The sequence below is a fragment of the Punica granatum genome, chromosome 6 (genome assembly GCF_007655135.1).
Source record: "Punica granatum isolate Tunisia-2019 chromosome 6, ASM765513v2, whole genome shotgun sequence".
Taxonomy (NCBI): domain Eukaryota; kingdom Viridiplantae; phylum Streptophyta; class Magnoliopsida; order Myrtales; family Lythraceae; genus Punica; species Punica granatum.
This window is the reverse complement of record NC_045132.1, coordinates 767847-786962: the sequence shown is the minus strand read 5'-3', so window position 1 is coordinate 786962 and position 19116 is coordinate 767847. Positions and strand designations below refer to the sequence as shown.

The 19116-nt window shown below is 40.4% G+C and overlaps 1 protein-coding gene across 1 annotated transcript; it reads right to left on the bottom strand.

Annotated features, from left to right (window-relative positions):
* Positions 1-6260: 6260 nt before the first annotated feature.
* On the bottom strand, positions 6261-18588 carry LOC116209985 (callose synthase 5). Its single transcript, XM_031543759.1, has 41 exons — positions 18328-18588; positions 17615-17715; positions 17375-17496; positions 17119-17215; positions 16897-17007; positions 16656-16784; positions 16430-16522; positions 16219-16310; positions 15953-16079; positions 15700-15837; positions 15534-15610; positions 15376-15454; positions 15113-15238; positions 14918-15032; positions 14043-14377; positions 13872-13924; positions 13708-13768; positions 13511-13592; positions 13381-13430; positions 13148-13234; positions 12674-12796; positions 12323-12595; positions 12086-12246; positions 11787-11910; positions 11586-11680; positions 11357-11471; positions 11092-11243; positions 10584-10693; positions 10360-10485; positions 10205-10273; positions 9787-9976; positions 9569-9680; positions 9356-9475; positions 9155-9270; positions 8992-9075; positions 8695-8807; positions 8374-8603; positions 7469-8263; positions 7268-7318; positions 6960-7145; positions 6261-6734 (listed from the first exon to the last, which is right to left on the bottom strand). The coding sequence occupies exons 1-41, from the start codon at positions 18509-18511 to the stop codon at positions 6504-6506; spliced, it is 5835 nt and encodes a 1944-aa protein (XP_031399619.1). The 5' UTR covers positions 18512-18588; the 3' UTR covers positions 6261-6503.
* Between the last annotated feature and the right edge of the window lie 528 nt (positions 18589-19116).

The following is a 19116-nucleotide window of genomic DNA, read 5'->3' as shown; positions in this document are numbered from 1 at the left end:
GGTCATTCTCGCTCTCTGGTTCTTCGTTTACCAGTATGGTATCGTCTATCATCTCCATGTATCCCAAGGGAGCAAGAGCATCATCGTACGTTCATACCTTCTGCCTCTATATTGACATTCTTGAAGTTGCATCGAGTGATACTCCCCTGAATTTTCAAGTTTGCAAACCTTAACAAAGTAAATACATACTGCATCGAAAAATTCTGACCGTTCTTCTTGTTCAAATTTGAATGTAGATATATGGCCTCTCGTGGCTCGTGATTGTTGCTGTGATGATCATCCTGAAGGTATAAAGTTTTATTCCTAATCATCATCCAAGTTCCCCCGCTTACTTCATGGAAATCAAACAGCTCTTTTTATTTTTCTTCCCCCTTCTCATGAGCTGATCGACACACACAACGTACGCAGATAGTGTCCATGGGAAGAAAGAAGTTCAGTGCCGATTTCCAGCTGATGTTCAGGCTTCTCAAACTCTTCCTCTTTATCGGGTCCATAGTCACTCTCGGTGTCCTCTTCACATTCCTCAGCCTCACCGTGGGAGACATCAATTCCCCAGCTTACTCGCCTTCATGCCGACTGGATGGACATTGCTTCAGCTGGTGCGCGTCTCTCCCCACTAATACAATCTGGACTTTTGATATCTCAACTCGGGGAATAGATATGTAGATTAATTACATAAAGATGCATAGTCTGTTAAGCTCACCCGTTCTTAGGTCTCGATCCCGGTATTAGTATCTCTTCTTGAAAGAAGAATATTTCTCCGAGATTGAAATTAGAAATGACTGTTTTGGTGTGTGTATTTGTCAGCAGATAGCACAAGCGTGGAGGCCATTGGTGAAGGGTCCGGGGATGTGGGGATCAGTGAAAGCACTCCGGAGAGGGTACGATTACTTGATAGGGCTTGTGATCTTCACTCCCCTGGCAGTCCTTGCTTGGTTCCCCTTCGTGTCCGAGATCTAGACGAGGCTGCTCTTCAACCAAGCCTTCAGCAGAGGTCTCCAAATCCAACGTATCCTCGCAGGTGGCAAGAAGCAGAAGTAATCAATCGCAGTAAGCTTAGCCCCCTATATATTCCTCATAACTGCTGATATATGCGTCACGCAACTCAGTGTATGTACTAAGAAAAAGACGTGGTGCACGGAAATAGAAAGGAAAGATATGTTCCCCAACAAGATATACTTCAATATTGAAGCACTGCTTATTTGCCCCTCTCATCATAGGTTTCCATCAAAATCGGCATTCCAAACTGGAATATTCATATGGCACAACACCGGAAACGAGTCGAAGAAAATTATGTACGTTGATTAGGGTGCCATGCAATTCAATCCAAAATAATGGATCCTAAAATCGGTGAAGGTACTTACTACTTGAACTGGCAGCGTCATGACTCCCTCGTATAGTGAGGAGACCGAGTATTCCAAGAGAGACCTTGAAATGGAGAACGAAGACTGTGTGTCGATCAATTTATTACTTGCAGAAGATATTTCCAGGTTTATATAAGTTAAATAATGTATCGCAATAATAAAAACTAGATGAGTATCCGTGCGTTGCGTGAGCGCTCCAGTCAATTAAATATCATCAAGATTAAATATATTATTTTAAAATACTCTTTCCATGAATATCGAAATAATTATGTTGTAATATGCGATCGTAATTTTTTTGTTGCTATATAAATAATAAAACATAATTCTATATTTGAATCTCTAACGTACCTTAAGCTTATATTTGGTTTTTTTTAAGGAAATTACTATTGTAGTTATTCTAAACATTCTAAAATGCATACTTATTTTATTTAAATTTAAATGTTAGAATAAATATTTTTTAAAATTTTCAAATATCTAAGAAAGAAAATTGTAATATTGTTACTCATATCAATTGAACAGAGCTGATCTACTACCATATGGGCTTTTTATATCAGCATTTCATATTGGACGGCGCTTGAATCTGAAGTTATTAACGGTGTAAAATCCTCCTTCACGAAGTAATGATCGGAATAAATCGATCTGAGACTTTCTAACGCTTGCATGTATTAGTGAACCTTAATTTCATTAGAAGTAATAATTTAATAAATAATCAATTTTTGTATTAAAAGAAAATATGTTTAATATGTTCAAGATAACTACAATTCAAGATAACAACGTAAAAAAGATAAATTAATTAAAAAAATCAGTTATATCACACGTGAGTATGTGTTTAGTCTTTCCCAAGCACACACTTGATCAGGTTTAATGGCTCACGTTGTGCACTGTTCTTTTTTAAAAAATTCACATACTATATTTGATTTCTGATTCTTTGCGGGATATATATGTGTATAGATAAAGATCAAGAATCAAAACCATATATTTTCGTATAATTTAAATGGCATCTATATAAATTAATATATATATATATATGCATAATCTGTAAACTATATATTATATATACATATATGCAAGCGACATGTATAGAGTTTATATATATAATCTTGCAAACGGCATATATATATATATATATATATACACACACACTTATATGCAAACAATATATATAAGTGTGGGGAAATAGAAAGCTAAGAGGTATTTCATTGAAGCACCGTTGTTTTGGCTTCTGCTTCAGTCAAAATCGAAATTCCAAAGCAACTCGAAGATTTGCAATGCGGAGATTATGTATACCCAAAGTGGAATATCCATATGACACGCCGCCGGAAAATGGGTCGAAGAAAATTATGTATAGTCACAGAGCCATGCACTTATAATAAATGCGTTCTTTTTTGCCCTCCTGTCTGCACCAACTATCGCTCTCCCTCTCCCTCTCGTCTCTCCCTCTTATGTTTGATCATGGTATGGAGGCTGTTCGTGTCCCTGATTTCCCCTTCCCCTTCGGCATGAAGGTGATGGCTGTTGATGCTGACGTTGATCATCTCGACGTACTCTTAATATTCTCCTGTCTCCTGTGTTCTCAGATACCTACAAGATTTCCCGATGTTAGGAAGGCAATCTAACTAAAGGCTGCTCAGTTCTTGACATTAGGCAATCAGATATATTAGGTAATCATCAAAACCGATCGATACTTAGGGCAATGCATATATTACTTAATCAGATGTCTAGGTGTCAAATTAGGCAATCGTATCAAATTGCTGCATTCATTCCAGGGCAGATTAGGCAATAATTACGATCGGTAATTATTCAAAACCTCAAAAGCATTCTAAACATTTCGACTACGTCTCGCGGTGTCGGCTGATTGTCCCAGATGCGATGTGAATGTGGAGTCCATCATTCACATCTTACGGGATTGTTATTCCGCCCGGCAAATGTGGGAGAGGCTCATTCCGCCGTCTCTTCAACCGAATTTCTTCTTGGTCTAATTGCATGACTGGTTAATGCTTAATCTCGTTCGGCCTCCTCGCGAGGACTGGTCGACCATCTTTGTTACGGGGTGCTGGTTGTTGTGGACATGGAGAAATAAGGAATTATTCTACACGGATTTCGATCGGCCGAGCGATGAAGGGCATGCAATATTGGCAGTAGCTAGGAGCTTCCAGGAGGGCTGGCTTTTATCTTCTCAAGTTGTGGATGGAAGCAAGAGGAAGTGGATTTCCATACATTGGGTGAAGCCACTGGAAGATTTTATGAAGCTGAACACATATGGGGATGTTCGAGGTTCGCAAGGAGTCACTGGAGCAGGCGGCATTCTGAGGAACTCCAGTGGAGGATGGATCATCGGTTTCATGCAGAGCTTGGGAGTCTCAACAGTGACGGTGGCAGAGCTATGGGGAGTTTTAACGGGTTTGGAATTAGCTTGGAATGCAAGGTGCCGACGACTTATCATTGAAATGGACTCTATGGTGGTTCTGACATTGGTATTGAGACAGGACTCGTGTTCGCCATGTTTTCAGCCGTTGCAGAGGAGCATTCGAAATCTATTGCAGAGGGATTGGGAGGTCCACATCCAACACACGTATTGGGAAGGGAATCCTTGCGCGGATTGGCTGTCGAAGAGGGCGATTGATCTTCCCTTAGGGACGCATGTTCTTCATTCAGCTCCTAACGAGGTGCTCTCACTGCTGTTAGGCGATATTGCTGGGGCCGTCTTATCCCGTTTCGTTTCTATTTGAGTTTTTTGTATTCGGGCTCTGCCTCCTAATCTACCTAAAAAAAAATAGCATTCTAAACATTCATTCCAGCTATTAGGTTAACAAAATACCTCTGTAATTGCACTTTTGAAGAAGGTTTTCGAGGATGTCCGAATACGGCATCCACAACAAAGCACCCTCATGCCGAAGGGTCATGAGGAATCAGGGAGAGGATTCTCAATGATCGAGAGCAAGAAGAGAGTTTTGACTTTGAATTGGAGGGAGAGACATAGGGGGAGAAGGAGAGCGAGAGTCGGTGCAGAAAGAATATGTTATAATCATGGGTGATCGGTTTCGGGTACCCTGTTTTTTTTTACGATACCTGAACTCTACCTTGCAAGGGATAGATTCCAAGATTTTGGAACCGGATCCTACCATGTAGAATCATGGAATCGAAACCTACCCATATTCTGTATTATACCACAGGTTCCGGGTACCCTGTTAGAATCTGTAAATTTTTTTATGTCACTAAATAAAATCGAATTTATCCCATTTATAATCAGTAATCACGCCAAATAAAATATCGACATAGAAGTTTATTAATCCACGACAATAAAAAAAAAAAGACATCTTAGCCATTCCACCAAGTCTACTATGTCTGCTTCTGCTATGTAACTTCGCTCTTTTTTTTAGGGGTAATTACATTGGTGGTCCAAAAAGTTTCACTAATGTATCAAATTGGTCCAAAAAGTTTTTTTTGCTACTTGATGGTACAAAATGTTTCAAAAATGTAACATGATAGTACAAACTGTTATCTCACCATTGACACCGTCAAGCGAAGCTGACGTGGCCGACACGCGGATCTGATATGTTTTTAGGAGTTGGTGGAACATTACATGATGGTTCAAACTCTTTTGAAGTTATCACTTAATGGTCCAAAATGTTTTACAGATGTAACATAATGGTACAAAATATTTCTTTAATTAACTTAAAGGTCCACCCATGTCAATGACAAGATGACGAGATCAATGGCGAGATAACGGTTTATACTATTATGTTACAACTTTGAAACATTTTGTACCATCAAGTAGCAAAAAAACCTTTTTGAACCAACTTGATACATTAGTGAAACTTTTTGAACCACCAGTGTAATTATCCCTTTTTTTTATTAGTAAGTATTAGCCGATTCTGGGTACCAGTTCTGGTTTTGAGTACCCTGTAGGTTGGAATCGGAATCGAAACCGATTTTCACCGATTCCTGATTTTAATACATGGACCCTATCATATTTTCAATACGAGTTACCCGGACCATACCCTAACGAGTAGGTTCTGACCGGTTCCGGGTATACACGGTATCCGTGCACACCCGTAGTTATAATGTCCCCTAAGTTAATAATGGTCCTTTCCTGGCCGTGCCACGGGCTATTTCTTTCCTTTTAATGTTTTTTTAATATAATGGTCATTGGGATTTTTATATATTGCAAATTAATTTTTATTTTCCTGTAACTAAATTAATTAACTATTTTTAAATAGTTATTATATTATATTAACTTAATTCATTTTTATTATTGCAACACATTATTTAACTTAATAATCATTTCAAAAGTACAAACCTGGAAATATCTTCAGCAAAAGTAATAAATTGATCGACACACCGACTTCGTTCTCCATTTCAAGATCATTCTTGGAATACACGGTCTCGTCACTATACTATACCATACTAGGAAGTCATGACGCTGCCAGTTGAGGTAGTACGATCACCGGTGTTTAGGATCCATTGCAGGACTCTAGCGCATACCTTCGCCGATTTTAGGAATTGCGTGGCACCCCTAGTCAACGTACGTAATTTTCTTCTTCGACTCGTTTTCCCGGTATCGTGTCATATGAATATTCCAGTTTGGGGCATACCAAAATGGTCGTTTTTTTCTGCGCTAACTAACATGTAATGAATTGTTTTGGAATTCCGATTTTGACCGAAACCTATAATTAAGAGAAGCAAATAAACAGTGCTTCACCAATTTTAGGAATTGCCTAGCGCCCTTATCAACGGACATAATTTTCTTCGACTCGTTTCCGGTGTTGTGCCACATGAATATTCCAGTTTGGGGCGAACCAACATGGTCGCTTTTTCCGCACTAACACGTAATGAATTGTTTTGGAATTCCGATTTTGACGAAAACATATAATGAGAGAAGCAAACAACAGTGCTTCAATGAAATATATCTTTGATTTCTATTTATTTTTCTTAGTACAAAACACGAGTTGCGTGACACATGTATCTGCAGCCATATTTCGAGGCTTTTCAATATATGCATGTGCTAGCACCGGGCAAGTGATATTGTCGGTTGATGATATATGCCCCGGTGAACATGTACATTATGCCTCTTAATTATTTGGCCCGAGTCGGAGTCTATGAGGAATATATATAGGGGGCTAAGCTTACTGCAATTGATTACTTCTGCTTCTTGCCACCCGCGAGAATACGTTGGATTTGGAGACCTCTGCTGAAGGCTTGGTTGAAGAGCAGCCTCGTCTGGAACTCAGACACGAAGGGGAACCAAGCGAGGACCGCCACCGGAGTGAAGATCACGAGCCCCATCAAGTAATCGTACCCTCTCCCGAGTGCTTTCACCGATCCCCACATCCCCAGACCCTTCACCAATGGCCTCCACGCTTGTGCTATCTGCTCATACATACATACATATATACACCAAAACGGTCATTTCTAATTTCAGTCACCGAGAAAGATTCTGTTTTCAAGAAGAGATACTGATGCCGGGATCAAGACCAAAGGATGGGTGACCTTCACAGACTATGCATCTTTATGTAATTAATCTACAGCAGGAATATCTATTCCCCGGGTTGAGATATCGAAACTCCAGATTGTATTAGTGGGAGAGACACGCACCTGAAGCAATGCCCATCCAGTCGGCATGAAGGCGAGTAAACTGGCGAAGATGTCCCCCACAGTGAGGCTAAGGAATGTGAAGAGGACACCGAGAGTGACTATGGACCCGATAAAGAGAAAGAGTTTGAGAAGCCTGAACATCAGCTGGAAATCGGCGCTGAACTTCTTTCTTCCCATGGACACTATCTGCGTACGTTGTGTGTGTCGATCGGCTCATGAGAAGGGGGAAGAAAAAATAAAAAGAGCTGTTTGATTTCCATGAAGTAAGCGGGGGAACTTAGATGATGATTTGGAATAAAACTTTATACCTTCAGGATGATCATCACAGCAACAATCACAAGCCACGAGAGGCCATAAATCTACATTCAAATTTGAACAAGAAGAACGGTCAGAATTTTTCGATGCAGTATGTATTACTTTGTTAAGGTCTGCAAACTTGAACAGTCAGAGGAGTATCACTTGATGCAACTTCAAGAATGTCAATATAGAGGCAGAAAGTATGAACTTACGATGATGCTCTTGCTCCCTTGGGAGACGTGGAGATGATAGACGATACCATACTGGTAAACGAAGAACCGGAGAGCAAGAATGACCTCCCAGAACCGTCCTAACCACCCAGTGTACTGCAGGTGCTCTTGCTCTTCATCCCACCATGACTCCCAGCTCTTAGTCGCGGGAACACCAATACCACCTCGGCTACTAATCCATTTTGTCCAGTCATCCCAGTCATCCACTATCTTCTGCCACTCAAATCCCGAAGGATTGAAGAGGAAAGGAGCAAACAACCAAGATACGACCAAGAACCACATGGACATCGTGAGGAGCATATAGGCGGCTCCTGTTGCTGCCGAGCCATAAATCTGGTAAACTATCAGCAGAACCATGAGCTCTACTCCCTTCACAAAGTGACTCCTGGAATACATCCTATAGTTCTCAGCAAACTTCTCATGCCGAACCACGAAACCACGTCCAGTTGCTCTGTACTTGGCTCCACCATGAAGGATGGTCCTCCCGAAGTAGTGGGCTTTGGTTCCAAGCGAGAAGGTGAAAAACACAGCTGCAAGCTGCAGCTGCATGATTATGAGGTCTCCTAGGGCTGTCCTGAATCCTCTCTCGAGCCCTATCTCCATGACCATTGGTAAGGCCATGAGAAGCCCGAGCTGAACCACAGACTGAGAAGCCATGGCAGCCTTCAGAGGATCATTCCCCCTAGCCCTTGCGACTTTAATGATGGACTTCTCCAATCCACTCAGTGAGAGGTAAAGCTTCCCGTACAAATAAGCGTAGAGGACGAGGACGACCAACTGCACGTAATGGAAAAGAGAAAAAGGATTGGCTTAAATTGTCTTCAAAATAATGTGCAAGAAAGGGAAAGGCTGAGGGATGGACATGAAATGGAAAAAGGAGAACTTACCATTGCACTGACATAAAATCCCGCTGTTGTAAAGTAACAAGACAACATGCGGAAAAAGTCGAAGCGATGACCCAAGCGGTAGAGATCCCTGCTGAGAGTCTGTTCACCATTACCACAGGCCACTTTTGCTTCAAAAAGGGATATTTGGTTAAGCCCAACGTCCCTGCCCTTTCCAACTTGTATATATTCATGATGAGTAATGTTTCCACGTCTCAATGTAGAATTGAAGCCTACAGAGAGGTAGACAGGATATAATATATCAGTAAAATGTAGTCTTTGCTGCATCTGCAGTTTGCAAGGTACGCGTTTCGATGTTCTTACCTGCAAAAATGTCCTCACTGAGATTGATACCACGAGAAGCCTTGCTAATTCCTCCACGAGTAATATGGAAGATTCTATCAAATACATCCGGGTGACCATAATGGAACCGTACCCTGACGTCAAAGAACTCAACTTGGTTAAGCGAAAAAATTTGGTTTTCCAAGAGCCATCTCTACAGTTTATCTGGAAGAATGTAATAATGCAAATAACTCATTCATAGAAGAAATTCAACTTCCATCTTGAACTCGGAGATATATACGAAAAAGAGTGGCTTTCAGCATAAGTGAGTAAGCTTACTTCAGAGGCCTCGCGAGCACTCTTTGTCCAATTGTAACAAAACTTGTTTCTTGGTTAGACATAAACCAAGCCAATGAGGAGACACTGCAAATTCAGACAATGGCGAATTAGAGATATCTGAGGGAAGAAGAATGCCTGGAAAAAAGAATGTAACAAGTCTAACCTTCCAGTAAAGACATGCTCACGAACACCCAAAATTGACGGTGGCCGCACACCGTGGTCCTCATTGAATTCTTCCAGAAGGTTACGCATTTTTAGAGCTTCTTCCAAATAATTATCCTGAAAGAATTTGCTTAATAATCCGTGCCAGAAGCAAAAGATGAAAAAGAGAAGCTTTTATAACAAATTCTTGTGCTCAACTGACCTGGTTCATGTCAATAGTTTGAAGAGCTTCCCCTCGAGTGAAAATTATAGCATGGTTCTGATTTTCAGGTTTCCCTTCTCCAATTTTAGCTGAGCCAGGCAATTTTATGCGGTAGATTTCCTTTGGACGAGAGAACAAGGAAATGAGGCATTGCTCAAAGCTCAGTGCAATGATCTCAGGATGATATTTTTATTGCATTATATGCATCATTACCTGGTCTAGGTTGTCAACTGCTTTGACGAGCACGGAGTAATAAACCTTTTGCACCTTGTCCCCATCTCTTTCCTCAACCTCATCAATATATGCCACACGGAGCGAAGGATTACTGCAGAATAAAGGACCAGAAGAAGTTAGCAGCTGGGCTCTTGAACAAGCATAATCTCAAAGTCACTTTCTCAGAAGTTTACCAACTTGGTTAGTTAGAGACGTACTTGACCATCAAATTAAGAATGTCCGTTGCTCGGCGGTCTCCATTTCGCTTCTGGTTTCCGTAGTTCTGACAGGTAGCAACATAAGTGAATTTCATGTCAGCCATGGCCTCGAGTTGAGCGTGCAAAGATCTCTGCTTTTTCTTGTCGCCCTCTGACATAAATCCTATTGCTTTGTAGCCTTCCTGCATCTCTGTTAAAAATGAAAAAGCAAAATGAAGGGCATACTACTTCCCAGCAGGATAAGTTACTTCACAATTCAATTAATGTGGTTTTTTCTTCAGTCTTAAGCTTACTCATCTTTAGAGACTGAAAGTGAAAAAATGGATGCAAGTGGCATCATTTAATTTTTTAGAATAATACTCTCACAATTGTAGGACAACGTAAGGAGAGTACTCCAGAAAAGAATAGTGTTTCTCACCGCTCTCATTAGCCATGTCAAGGAAAGCCTGAAGCTTCAATGCTCGCCGGTAGTACATCATTCCTCTAACTGTACAAACCGCATTGTCATCAAATAATGATACAAACCTAACTTTTAGCCTTTACCTCAAGGGAGAGAATGGTCCCCTCAATTACCTGTCCGGCAAAGAGTTTGTCCTCTTAGGGAGACCCAGTGACGAAGCTGCAGAATGTTCTCTTCATTTTCCCAGATTTCGCTCTCCTTTTTACAGTTAAGCCGCTCCTTGAAGTTTTCCCACTCATCTAAGATGTTACGAAGCAAAATGATATCAAGGCCTCTAGCTAGGTATTTGCCCATTCAAAAATATGGCTGTGTCAGGTAATCATTTCAAAGTACAAACCTGGAAATATCTTCTGCAAGTAATAAATGATCGAGATACCATCTTCGTTCTCCATTTCAAGGTCATTCTTGGAATACACGGTCTCCTCACTATAGTAGGGAGTCATGACACTGCCAGTTGAAGTAGTGTTAAATCACAGTATAAAAGAACATTTGCATCATAAATTACATAAGGTGTAAAATCCTCCAAAAAGAGAGGAATGATACTAGAAATCAGGTCCTGTTCGCTAGAATATGAAAGTCCTTGAAGTGGAGAAACCTACAGATGAAAGACTAGACTACAGTTTGATTTCTCTAAGAAAAATGAAAAATCACTATTTGCATATATATTTGCTTGCAGCAAATCATATTAAAAAGTAGGAAGAAGGTATCGGGCAGAGTAATTGGAGATGTCGATCATAACGCATAGGGCATGTTCTGGATGACACTTCCAAGGTTCAATGCATGGAAGTGTCGACCATTAGAAAAGTTTCATGTTTCTTATTTCCCTTTGTTGATTCTATCAATACCTGAATGAGAGCATTTTACGGACTCGAGGAGGACGAGGCATATCCATGAACAATGAATTTGTGAAAAATGAAATTCTACGACGAGCTTCAAGGTTTGTAGGGACGTCCATTGCAGATTCCTTGACTGTCAATAACAGATAGAGGCGCCTTATCTGATATGGAGAGAGATGGGCACAAATAAAAATTTTAGATCGAAGGATTAATCCTCAGTTAGAAGAAAAAAAATTCCTTGATGGCTATAGCTTAAATTTTATTGTTAGATTACCTGTTCGTCCCATTGTGCTGTAACTACAGGAGGATATAGTATGGCAGGTTTTGCATCAGTGCCAGCAAAAAGTTGTCTTCCAGTATCTTTGCTACTATGGCTTTCCACCAACTCACTGAAAGGAATGAGATTGCAAGAGGCCAATGGAATTATATAGAGCTGAAGATCATCAATTACTGAAAACTGCTCCATAATTCTACAATATAAGAATAAAAGAAAATTTTCCTACCGGATCTCAATCGTTGACATATCACGGGAAACAACTTCCAACATGTCCTGCAGCAGTAGTACCACTCTACCTCGCTTGTCTGGATCACCATCTTTCTACAAAATGCATTTTTTTTAACTGATAGGAGATAAAAAGAAAAAGAACGAAAAGGGTTGGCATCAAATCACTGTGTGTATCTGCTACGATTCAAACGTGACTCACCAGAATTCCCACGAGCTCTACAAGTTTTTCGCACAGAGTGGATAAAGCTTTCATCTTGAAATTTTGCAGGAATGTATTCTTTGCAATGTGGCTTTCTATTTCTTTGAAGATGCCGCTAACGACCCTATAGGGAAAGATTTTATCAGGCAATTGGCCATATGAATTGGCCTCACCTCACCAGTGAAGAGCGTGACAGGGAAAGAGAAATGATTTCCAGCTTGAGTTAAAAACTTCCTGCCGCTAGAGTTTCAAAGTCCATATTGTTCAGGGAAAAAAAAAGGTGTTTAATGGAGCTCAACCTTTTCTCATTTTCTCCAATAACCAGAACATTGAGGGCATGCTTGATTGATTCATAGCATTCAATAACTGCACATTTCATATATTCATCTGCGCATATACGCTTCCAGAGATCAGCGTCTTTGGATCGGAATTGAGCAGCAATATCCAGAGCTATTGGAATCTGCAGACAAGGATCGTGAGTGAACAACATGTGACTGACTAAGATAATGAGATAATTTTACAAGACTGTTGCTAACCTTGCTAGCAAGCAAAAAAGGGGGCCACTGTATAATATTCAGGCTTGGATCGAGGGAATAAGGAACCAACAACAGGTCCATCTCTCTGAATAAGATAAAATTTATGTTACTTAAAGGATGAGAAGATGAAGTCAATAACCAGAAATAGATGTAACTGCAATTTGGTTCAGAGGCTTTCCTGTCACTAATAAGATCCTCTTCCCGAAAACTACATATTATTTCATTCCAAAGCTGAGCAAATTTCGCAGCTTCACTTCTCCTGCTTGCTGGAACCTGGACATGGGCAGAAATTATAGCTCCAGATTACCGAATATGACATAATAAGTCACTCCCTGATATTAGAAGACAAACCTCAGCAAAACGCTTCACAAAAGAAAATCCTCTTCTCTGGGACTTGTCAGTGGGCACCAAATAGGTGTTAAATGCACCAGGTAGTGACTGGAAACGGGACCTTAGCATGCCCAGAGTACGTATCTGAGCAGTAGAGCATATCCAAATTAAATACCAGAATTTTATGATTATGGGTTAGCAAAGTGATAGGAATTGAACTTAGTGAAGCATGAGTTACAGAAAATGGCAGATCTATCTAAAGTTTAATTAATACAGCATGCGCCAATCAGTTTCAGATAGTGAACTCTGAAATCAAAAAATTATCTGTCCACCAGTCAGAAGATAAGAGAATTGTTTTCATGTGGGGAATTTGGCAGAGAACTAAAGTTTTGTTTCTAAAATCTCCTTTTGGGTGACATATATAATGGTCTGACATCTAATATGATCTAAACTAGGAAGATAATAAATAAGGAAGGGAACCAAAGTGCCGTTTACCTCTCCAAGGCGATCAAAGGCCCCAATTATGCCACCACACAAAGTTGAATATATCGCATACCAAATTTGAGAGTCCATGAAATATACCTGCATCAATTGAGCGAATCATATATTTAATAGAGATGCTTCACCAATGCATAATATTAAACTCTTGCCCTCTCCCGAGAAAATTATAAGAGAAATTATTGGGAAGGAAAGCATCCCCAGTATTGGACTTCTTTAGTGAGACTCACCAAGATTACAGGAGCCCAGAGTGCAAAAACTGCTCCATAGTTACGTTCAGCTGTATTCACAAGAAAAGGTATTTTAGAGGAACTTCAAATTTATTGCAAGGCAATCAAAGGCAGAAGCAATGATAACTACCTTCTGGAAAAATTTCATGCCATTCATATTTAACAAGAGTGATGCGCATTATATCCTTGGTCGGCTTGACAAGAGGCTTTATCTGTGAAGAAATGGAAAGTGGATTTAAATATATAGAACCACTATTTGAAAGAACAGGTGATCTCAATAATCTCTACTCAAAAGAAGATGGTGAAAGAGCTTGGCAACCAAGTTACCTGGATGAAGTAACTGAATGCACATTTGGAACACAACAAAATCAACCAGAAGAGAGTGTACCTGTGAACATTTTTAAGGCAAAAATTGGTTAGCTCGAACTAAACAGAAAAGGAAAACAGTCAAGCAAATACAAAGACAGAGTATCTGTTCCTCGGGGACTTACTTTATTAGTGCAAACTGACTTTCATGCATCCCTCTGCCAATGTAAATTCTAGGCTGCAAATGTCAAATGGCTTCAGATCAAGATAGAGTTCAGAAACAAGAAAGACCATTGAAGGCTGATACTAAAGAATCTGAACCAAAATAACACCATATAAGCACGGCAAATAGATACCTGTGACCACCACAAGAGTAATCTGATGATATGCCAGTCTGAATTTTCAATAAAACGTCGCAGCATTGGGAAAATAAAAAGACAGGCTGCTAGTACATTTGGAATGAGGTAAACTCCCACTGCCATAATATACAGCGGAGGGATGCCTTTCACTTGAGGAAGAAATGAGAGCAGTTTCTTTATTTGACCAGCGCCCGCAGAGTCTGACTGAAAATAACAGATTGGAAGAAGGATTGTCCATGCAAGACTGATCACTATTTTGAGAGTGTTCCTCAGGACATTACTGAACCTCCATCTGTGATAACCAGGGAAGTTCAAAACGATGTCCAGTATACCTACAGAATAGTTTAGAGGTATAAGCGAAAGGAAACTGACTGAAAAAAAAATATCAGGACTTAGAATTAGAACAAAAACATACATCTGTCCAGCCGCAGGTTTCTAAAGTTAAAAAGCTTTTCTAATAGGTCTTAGTTGAGCTTTTAAAAATTAATGCTCAAGAACAAAATTCAACTGGTAGAACAACTAGTTAGGCATAAGTTCATGACACTTCAAGGTCTGGCACCAAAAGCTTTCCAATATAAGAGATCATAAGTGCATCACAAATTCATTATTGGTGTTATTGATAATTAAGTGATGTATATCCTAGATCAGTGGTCACATAAAATGTCAATCATTATGATGATAGTCATAAAAGAAAGTATGTGGATTTAATAAAAGTTGAACCGACGAGAAGAAAGAATGTGAAATGAGAAGACCATTTTGGCAAAAGAAATTACAGTAAAGGGTATCTGCAGTCGCTTTTGGCATGCAAATATAGAGGCTATTTTGGATATTAAATTGTAAGAGCTGCCGTTAAGGTTGAAGAAGCAACATACTTTGAAGAAAACGGAGAATCGCAGCTGTGATAAAGATGCTGGATATTTGATAGAGGATTTTCTTTTGGAAAATCTCCATAATGGATACTCCACTCCATGCAATTATGATCATAGCCTGCAAAAAGGGTTTTTCTCTTATGTGGTTAATTAGAATGAACCAAAATAGCCACCAGAACTCTGAAAATATCCAAATACCTGCAAAGCCAGTATATAAAATGTCCACAAACGGTCAAAACTTCGGAAAATGTGCCAGAAGGTTCGAGTTTCAACAAAATTTGATTTGCCTGTGCTTCCAGATTTTCTTTTTTTGCCCTTCCTTCCCTGACACAGAATATATCATTAGCAGTTGTATATATCTCACTTTTAATTATACGAAGACTGCAGAGGATATACAGCATGAGTGTTGCTAGCATCGGGGGCATCTTTAAATGGTGACTTTTAAGGATGATCCATTATACCTGAACTAAGTCACGTGTGGATTTGAAAAAATCTCCGTCGTCCCGCATGGGCCAACCCAAGGAGAAACAATCAGCTGACCTGCAACATTATAGCAAAGTAAGAATCTCAATTCAAGGAGCAGAAGCAAGGGAATTTAGGGCTTGATTAGAAAACAAACCAGAAGTATTCATTTAGATCATCATAATTGCACCAGCCTGAGTGAGGGGCTTTCCCATTTTTACTCTTCTTGGCTTCCTGGAAGAGTAGCAGAAAATAGTTTCATATCCTGGAAAGAGATAAATGGAAGTATGACTGCGTGTGACCTTGACGGGAATATGACATACCTTTTCAATTACACGATAGATCGGAGTTATGACCTTTCTTAGAAAAGCCTCATCATCACCCCCATAAGAAGGTTTAATATTTTCCCCTGTAACAATACTGACATTTCCAGCCAGCAGCCCATGGAGCTCATATGCCATCTGAAGAGTGGAAGAAAGTTTCAGAATCAGATGGTAACTTTTTCCTTTTCTTTTGCTGTGAGAATGAGAAGATAACTTGCAACAGGACTCAGGAAAAGAATTACAAGGTGCTCACATTGTGGAAAATGTAGCATAAGCACTCCGGCATGAAACGAACATTTGCTGCCTCCCCCCATATGAGAAGATACAGACCCATATATAGTATCTTTCTCTGCTGCACTTCAGGCTGATTCTGTGGGAGCCTATACGGATAATAGTCAAGTAGTAAAACTTGGCATTCCTCGCTAAATTGTTTATGTAAGTTTGGGGAATCTATTCTTATAGAAAATTATGGTTAGTAAATCTTTCCAAAAGTTTTATAACACCGGATAACATTCTCACCTTAAACTGTGCTTTCTACCCAGGAACTGGCACCACGTTTTGTAATTCTTAAAAAGCTTGGTCATTACGGCATCTACTGCTCTCTCGTCAAGCTGGACCCCCCGCACCAAAAAAAGGGGTTAAAAAAAATCATATAAGGTGTCTTGATTTCTTCAACTGATAGGAGCATCATCTGCAGGATTAAAATTTAAGATGTGATACTATTACATACCTTATTAAGAGGCTCAGGCTTCGGATGAAGCCTTATATGAGTATTAGCTAGCAACAAAATCAAATGTTCCCTTTGGTTCCTGACATTATCTCTCTGTGTTGCCAAACGACAAAATATATCAGGGGTAGTTCCAAGGCTATACTGTAATTTCAAGACAAAAGCTTACATAGAGAGTACTTTTTAAGTAAATCAGTAGTCTGAATTTAGACGAAATAAGATATCATGCCTGGAAACCAAACATGGCCCTCAGCCAATCTAGAAGGTCTAGATCTCCAGCCTTCTGCCTCTGCTGCTCGAATGATGTTGGCCAGCTCAAGCCACGAGTGTTAATGAGAGCCGCAACAGCTGCCTTGACCTGAGACATGAATTTCAAGAAGGGATATCAGGGAACTGACCCAAGAACAGAGTACAAGAACAGGCAGTAAATGCATGGTCAATCTGCAAGAGAAATGCTTGTGCCTCTGCACCTCTTCTAGCTGCACAACAGATTGTGATGCCCCGGCCGAATCCAGAGGAAGGATGTTATAAGGTGCATATATTTCCTTCTTCTCTTGGACATCTCTAGCCGCTGCAATAATCTGCTCGAGAAAAAGTTGGTCAGGAAATCATATTTGTATGAAACTGTTAAAGATTTTGCACGAGGAGCTTGCCAATTTGTGGTGCAAAGTATATTTTACAAAGTTAGATACCTCGGGTGCAACTTCTTCGACTTTTTCAGTCTTATTAACCGCGCATAGGACTTCAAAAAGCACTCCGGCCGTCTGGTAGGCTTTGCCAAGCTGAGCTCTGTTCATCAAACGGGTAAAAGATATAGAGTCAACTCAGTAAACCTTCAATTTACAGAAGGGGCACAACTGTCTCATTCATATATTCACAGTTCTCTTTCTCTTTTAGGTTCGTTGACTGAATGCTGCACTAACTAGGAAAAGCAAAGTCCAATTGTACCTGTCAGCCTTCTCCCCCTGATCCAATGCTCTAACATAATGTTCATAGTACTGATAGTAAAAGCTATCAATTTCTGCGGCATCAGTCTTCTTTATCCGTGCAGAAAGACTGGATGCATTATCCTGAAAATTTGGAACATGTGTTAGTTCATCTTTTGACCCAAGAAGCCAGGTTAAATCCTAAAAGCTATCACTAGCACCTATCAACTTGAACTTGATTATGGATGCATCATGACTTTACCCTTTCTAGCCGCTGTAGAAGTGCAGTCTTGAACTGCCTTACACCACGTCCACTCGAGTTCGGGTCCAACCGATGCGCTTTCTCGAACGCATAAAACCGACCTACGTCAATGTATGAAAATTATAATCAGTTTCTAAGGACAAAAATATAATTATGTGTAAATTTCAGGGGGAAAATCTCAAAAGCATGAATTTGAAAAAATCACTTATATTTCTTCCAACTAAGCTCTCGGGAATTGCATGCTTGAAAAGCCAACCGAAAATTTTAGCATGGCTATGAGCGAATGAGGCTTTATGAGAAGATGAACCATACATATATTATCGGCATGACAATATAATTCTTGGTCTAAGTTCGTAAATTTGAACTGCTTATATGTTCATGACAATTATCTTCTTACATCCAAAAGGGAATTGATGGGTCAACCCTATAAGAAAAATAAATTGCTAAATCACTAGAAGACAAAAACGTGTATCAGCGTCCGTACGGATTCCACGCAATCTTCTGGATTTTTTTTTTCCTTCTCTTTCTTTGTTTATCCAATCACCATGCAGCGCACATCATTTTGTTCCCCAGAATACAATATTAGCTCTCTACCGAAAAAAGAATCCAATATGAGCTTTTCGGGAAGTTTATTGTATCGTATAATTGCTCGATCAATCAAGTAGAAGCAATGGGAGGGCAAGTAATCAATGAGTTGGTGGCGGGGGACGTACAGAGATAGGCGACGCGAGGGCGCTCATGGTTGATCTCATTGGCGACCCGAAGAATGGGAGCAATGATGCTGAGGGACGAGGGGACGACCTCATTGTCGAAGACCTCGGTGGAGAAAGTGGTGGTGGCTGCGCTGCGGGATGGCCTCCGCGAGAGGCCCTGCGGGCCTGACTCGTGGTTCGCCATTCTGGCTTTTACACCCTCGCAGAGCGTAAACCTGCTCAAGCCTCTATCTACTCACGCCCTGCATCCCGAAAAATCGAGGAATCAGTCGCCGGCATCTCAACACAGAATGAATCAAAATCATAACCAGTCGCCATTTGAGCTGGGAAATCAGATTCGATCGTTCTCATTTCAATGGGATATATAGGCGGTGTCGGAGCAGGAAACCAGAATCCGCCAGAATGACTACTCAGCTGCAAAATTCTATGTTTCCTTTCCGGCAGCTGTCTCCGAGAAAGTGAGGAGGACAGAGTCCGTTCGGCAAAATCAGAAAATTCGACGTGATGCAACAATGCCGGTTTCTTGCCTCGTTCAGACACCGAAAGCATAGCAAAACAAAATCTGATCGTAAAAGAAAAAACCATGCAGACGAGGTGATGCAGAAGCACTGCTTCCGATTGAGCTCCATGGACCGAGTCCGTAAGGACGGCAGCTGAGAAGGATGCCGATTCCATCACCATTATCAACTCCATGACTCCGTTTACCTCTGACGTGAAGACGAAGCAGAAACAGGAATCCGAACGGGAAGGAGACTGACTCATGCAGGAATGGGAATTCAACGATACGAG

Bases quoted from the DNA above. Each gene is read 5' to 3' on its own strand.
- LOC116209985 (XM_031543759.1), bottom strand. From the start codon at position 18,511: ATGGCGAACCACGAGTCAGGCCCGCAGGGCCTCTCGCGGAGGCCATCC. The intron at 15,611-15,699 runs GTATGTCATATT...CTACTCTTCCAG, and splicing joins TCTATCGTGTAATTGAAAAG to GAAGCCAAGAAGAGTAAAAA. The intron at 8,808-8,991 runs GTAAGCTTACTC...CTTTGACGTCAG, and splicing joins GTGCTCGCGAGGCCTCTGAA to GGTACGGTTCCATTATGGTC.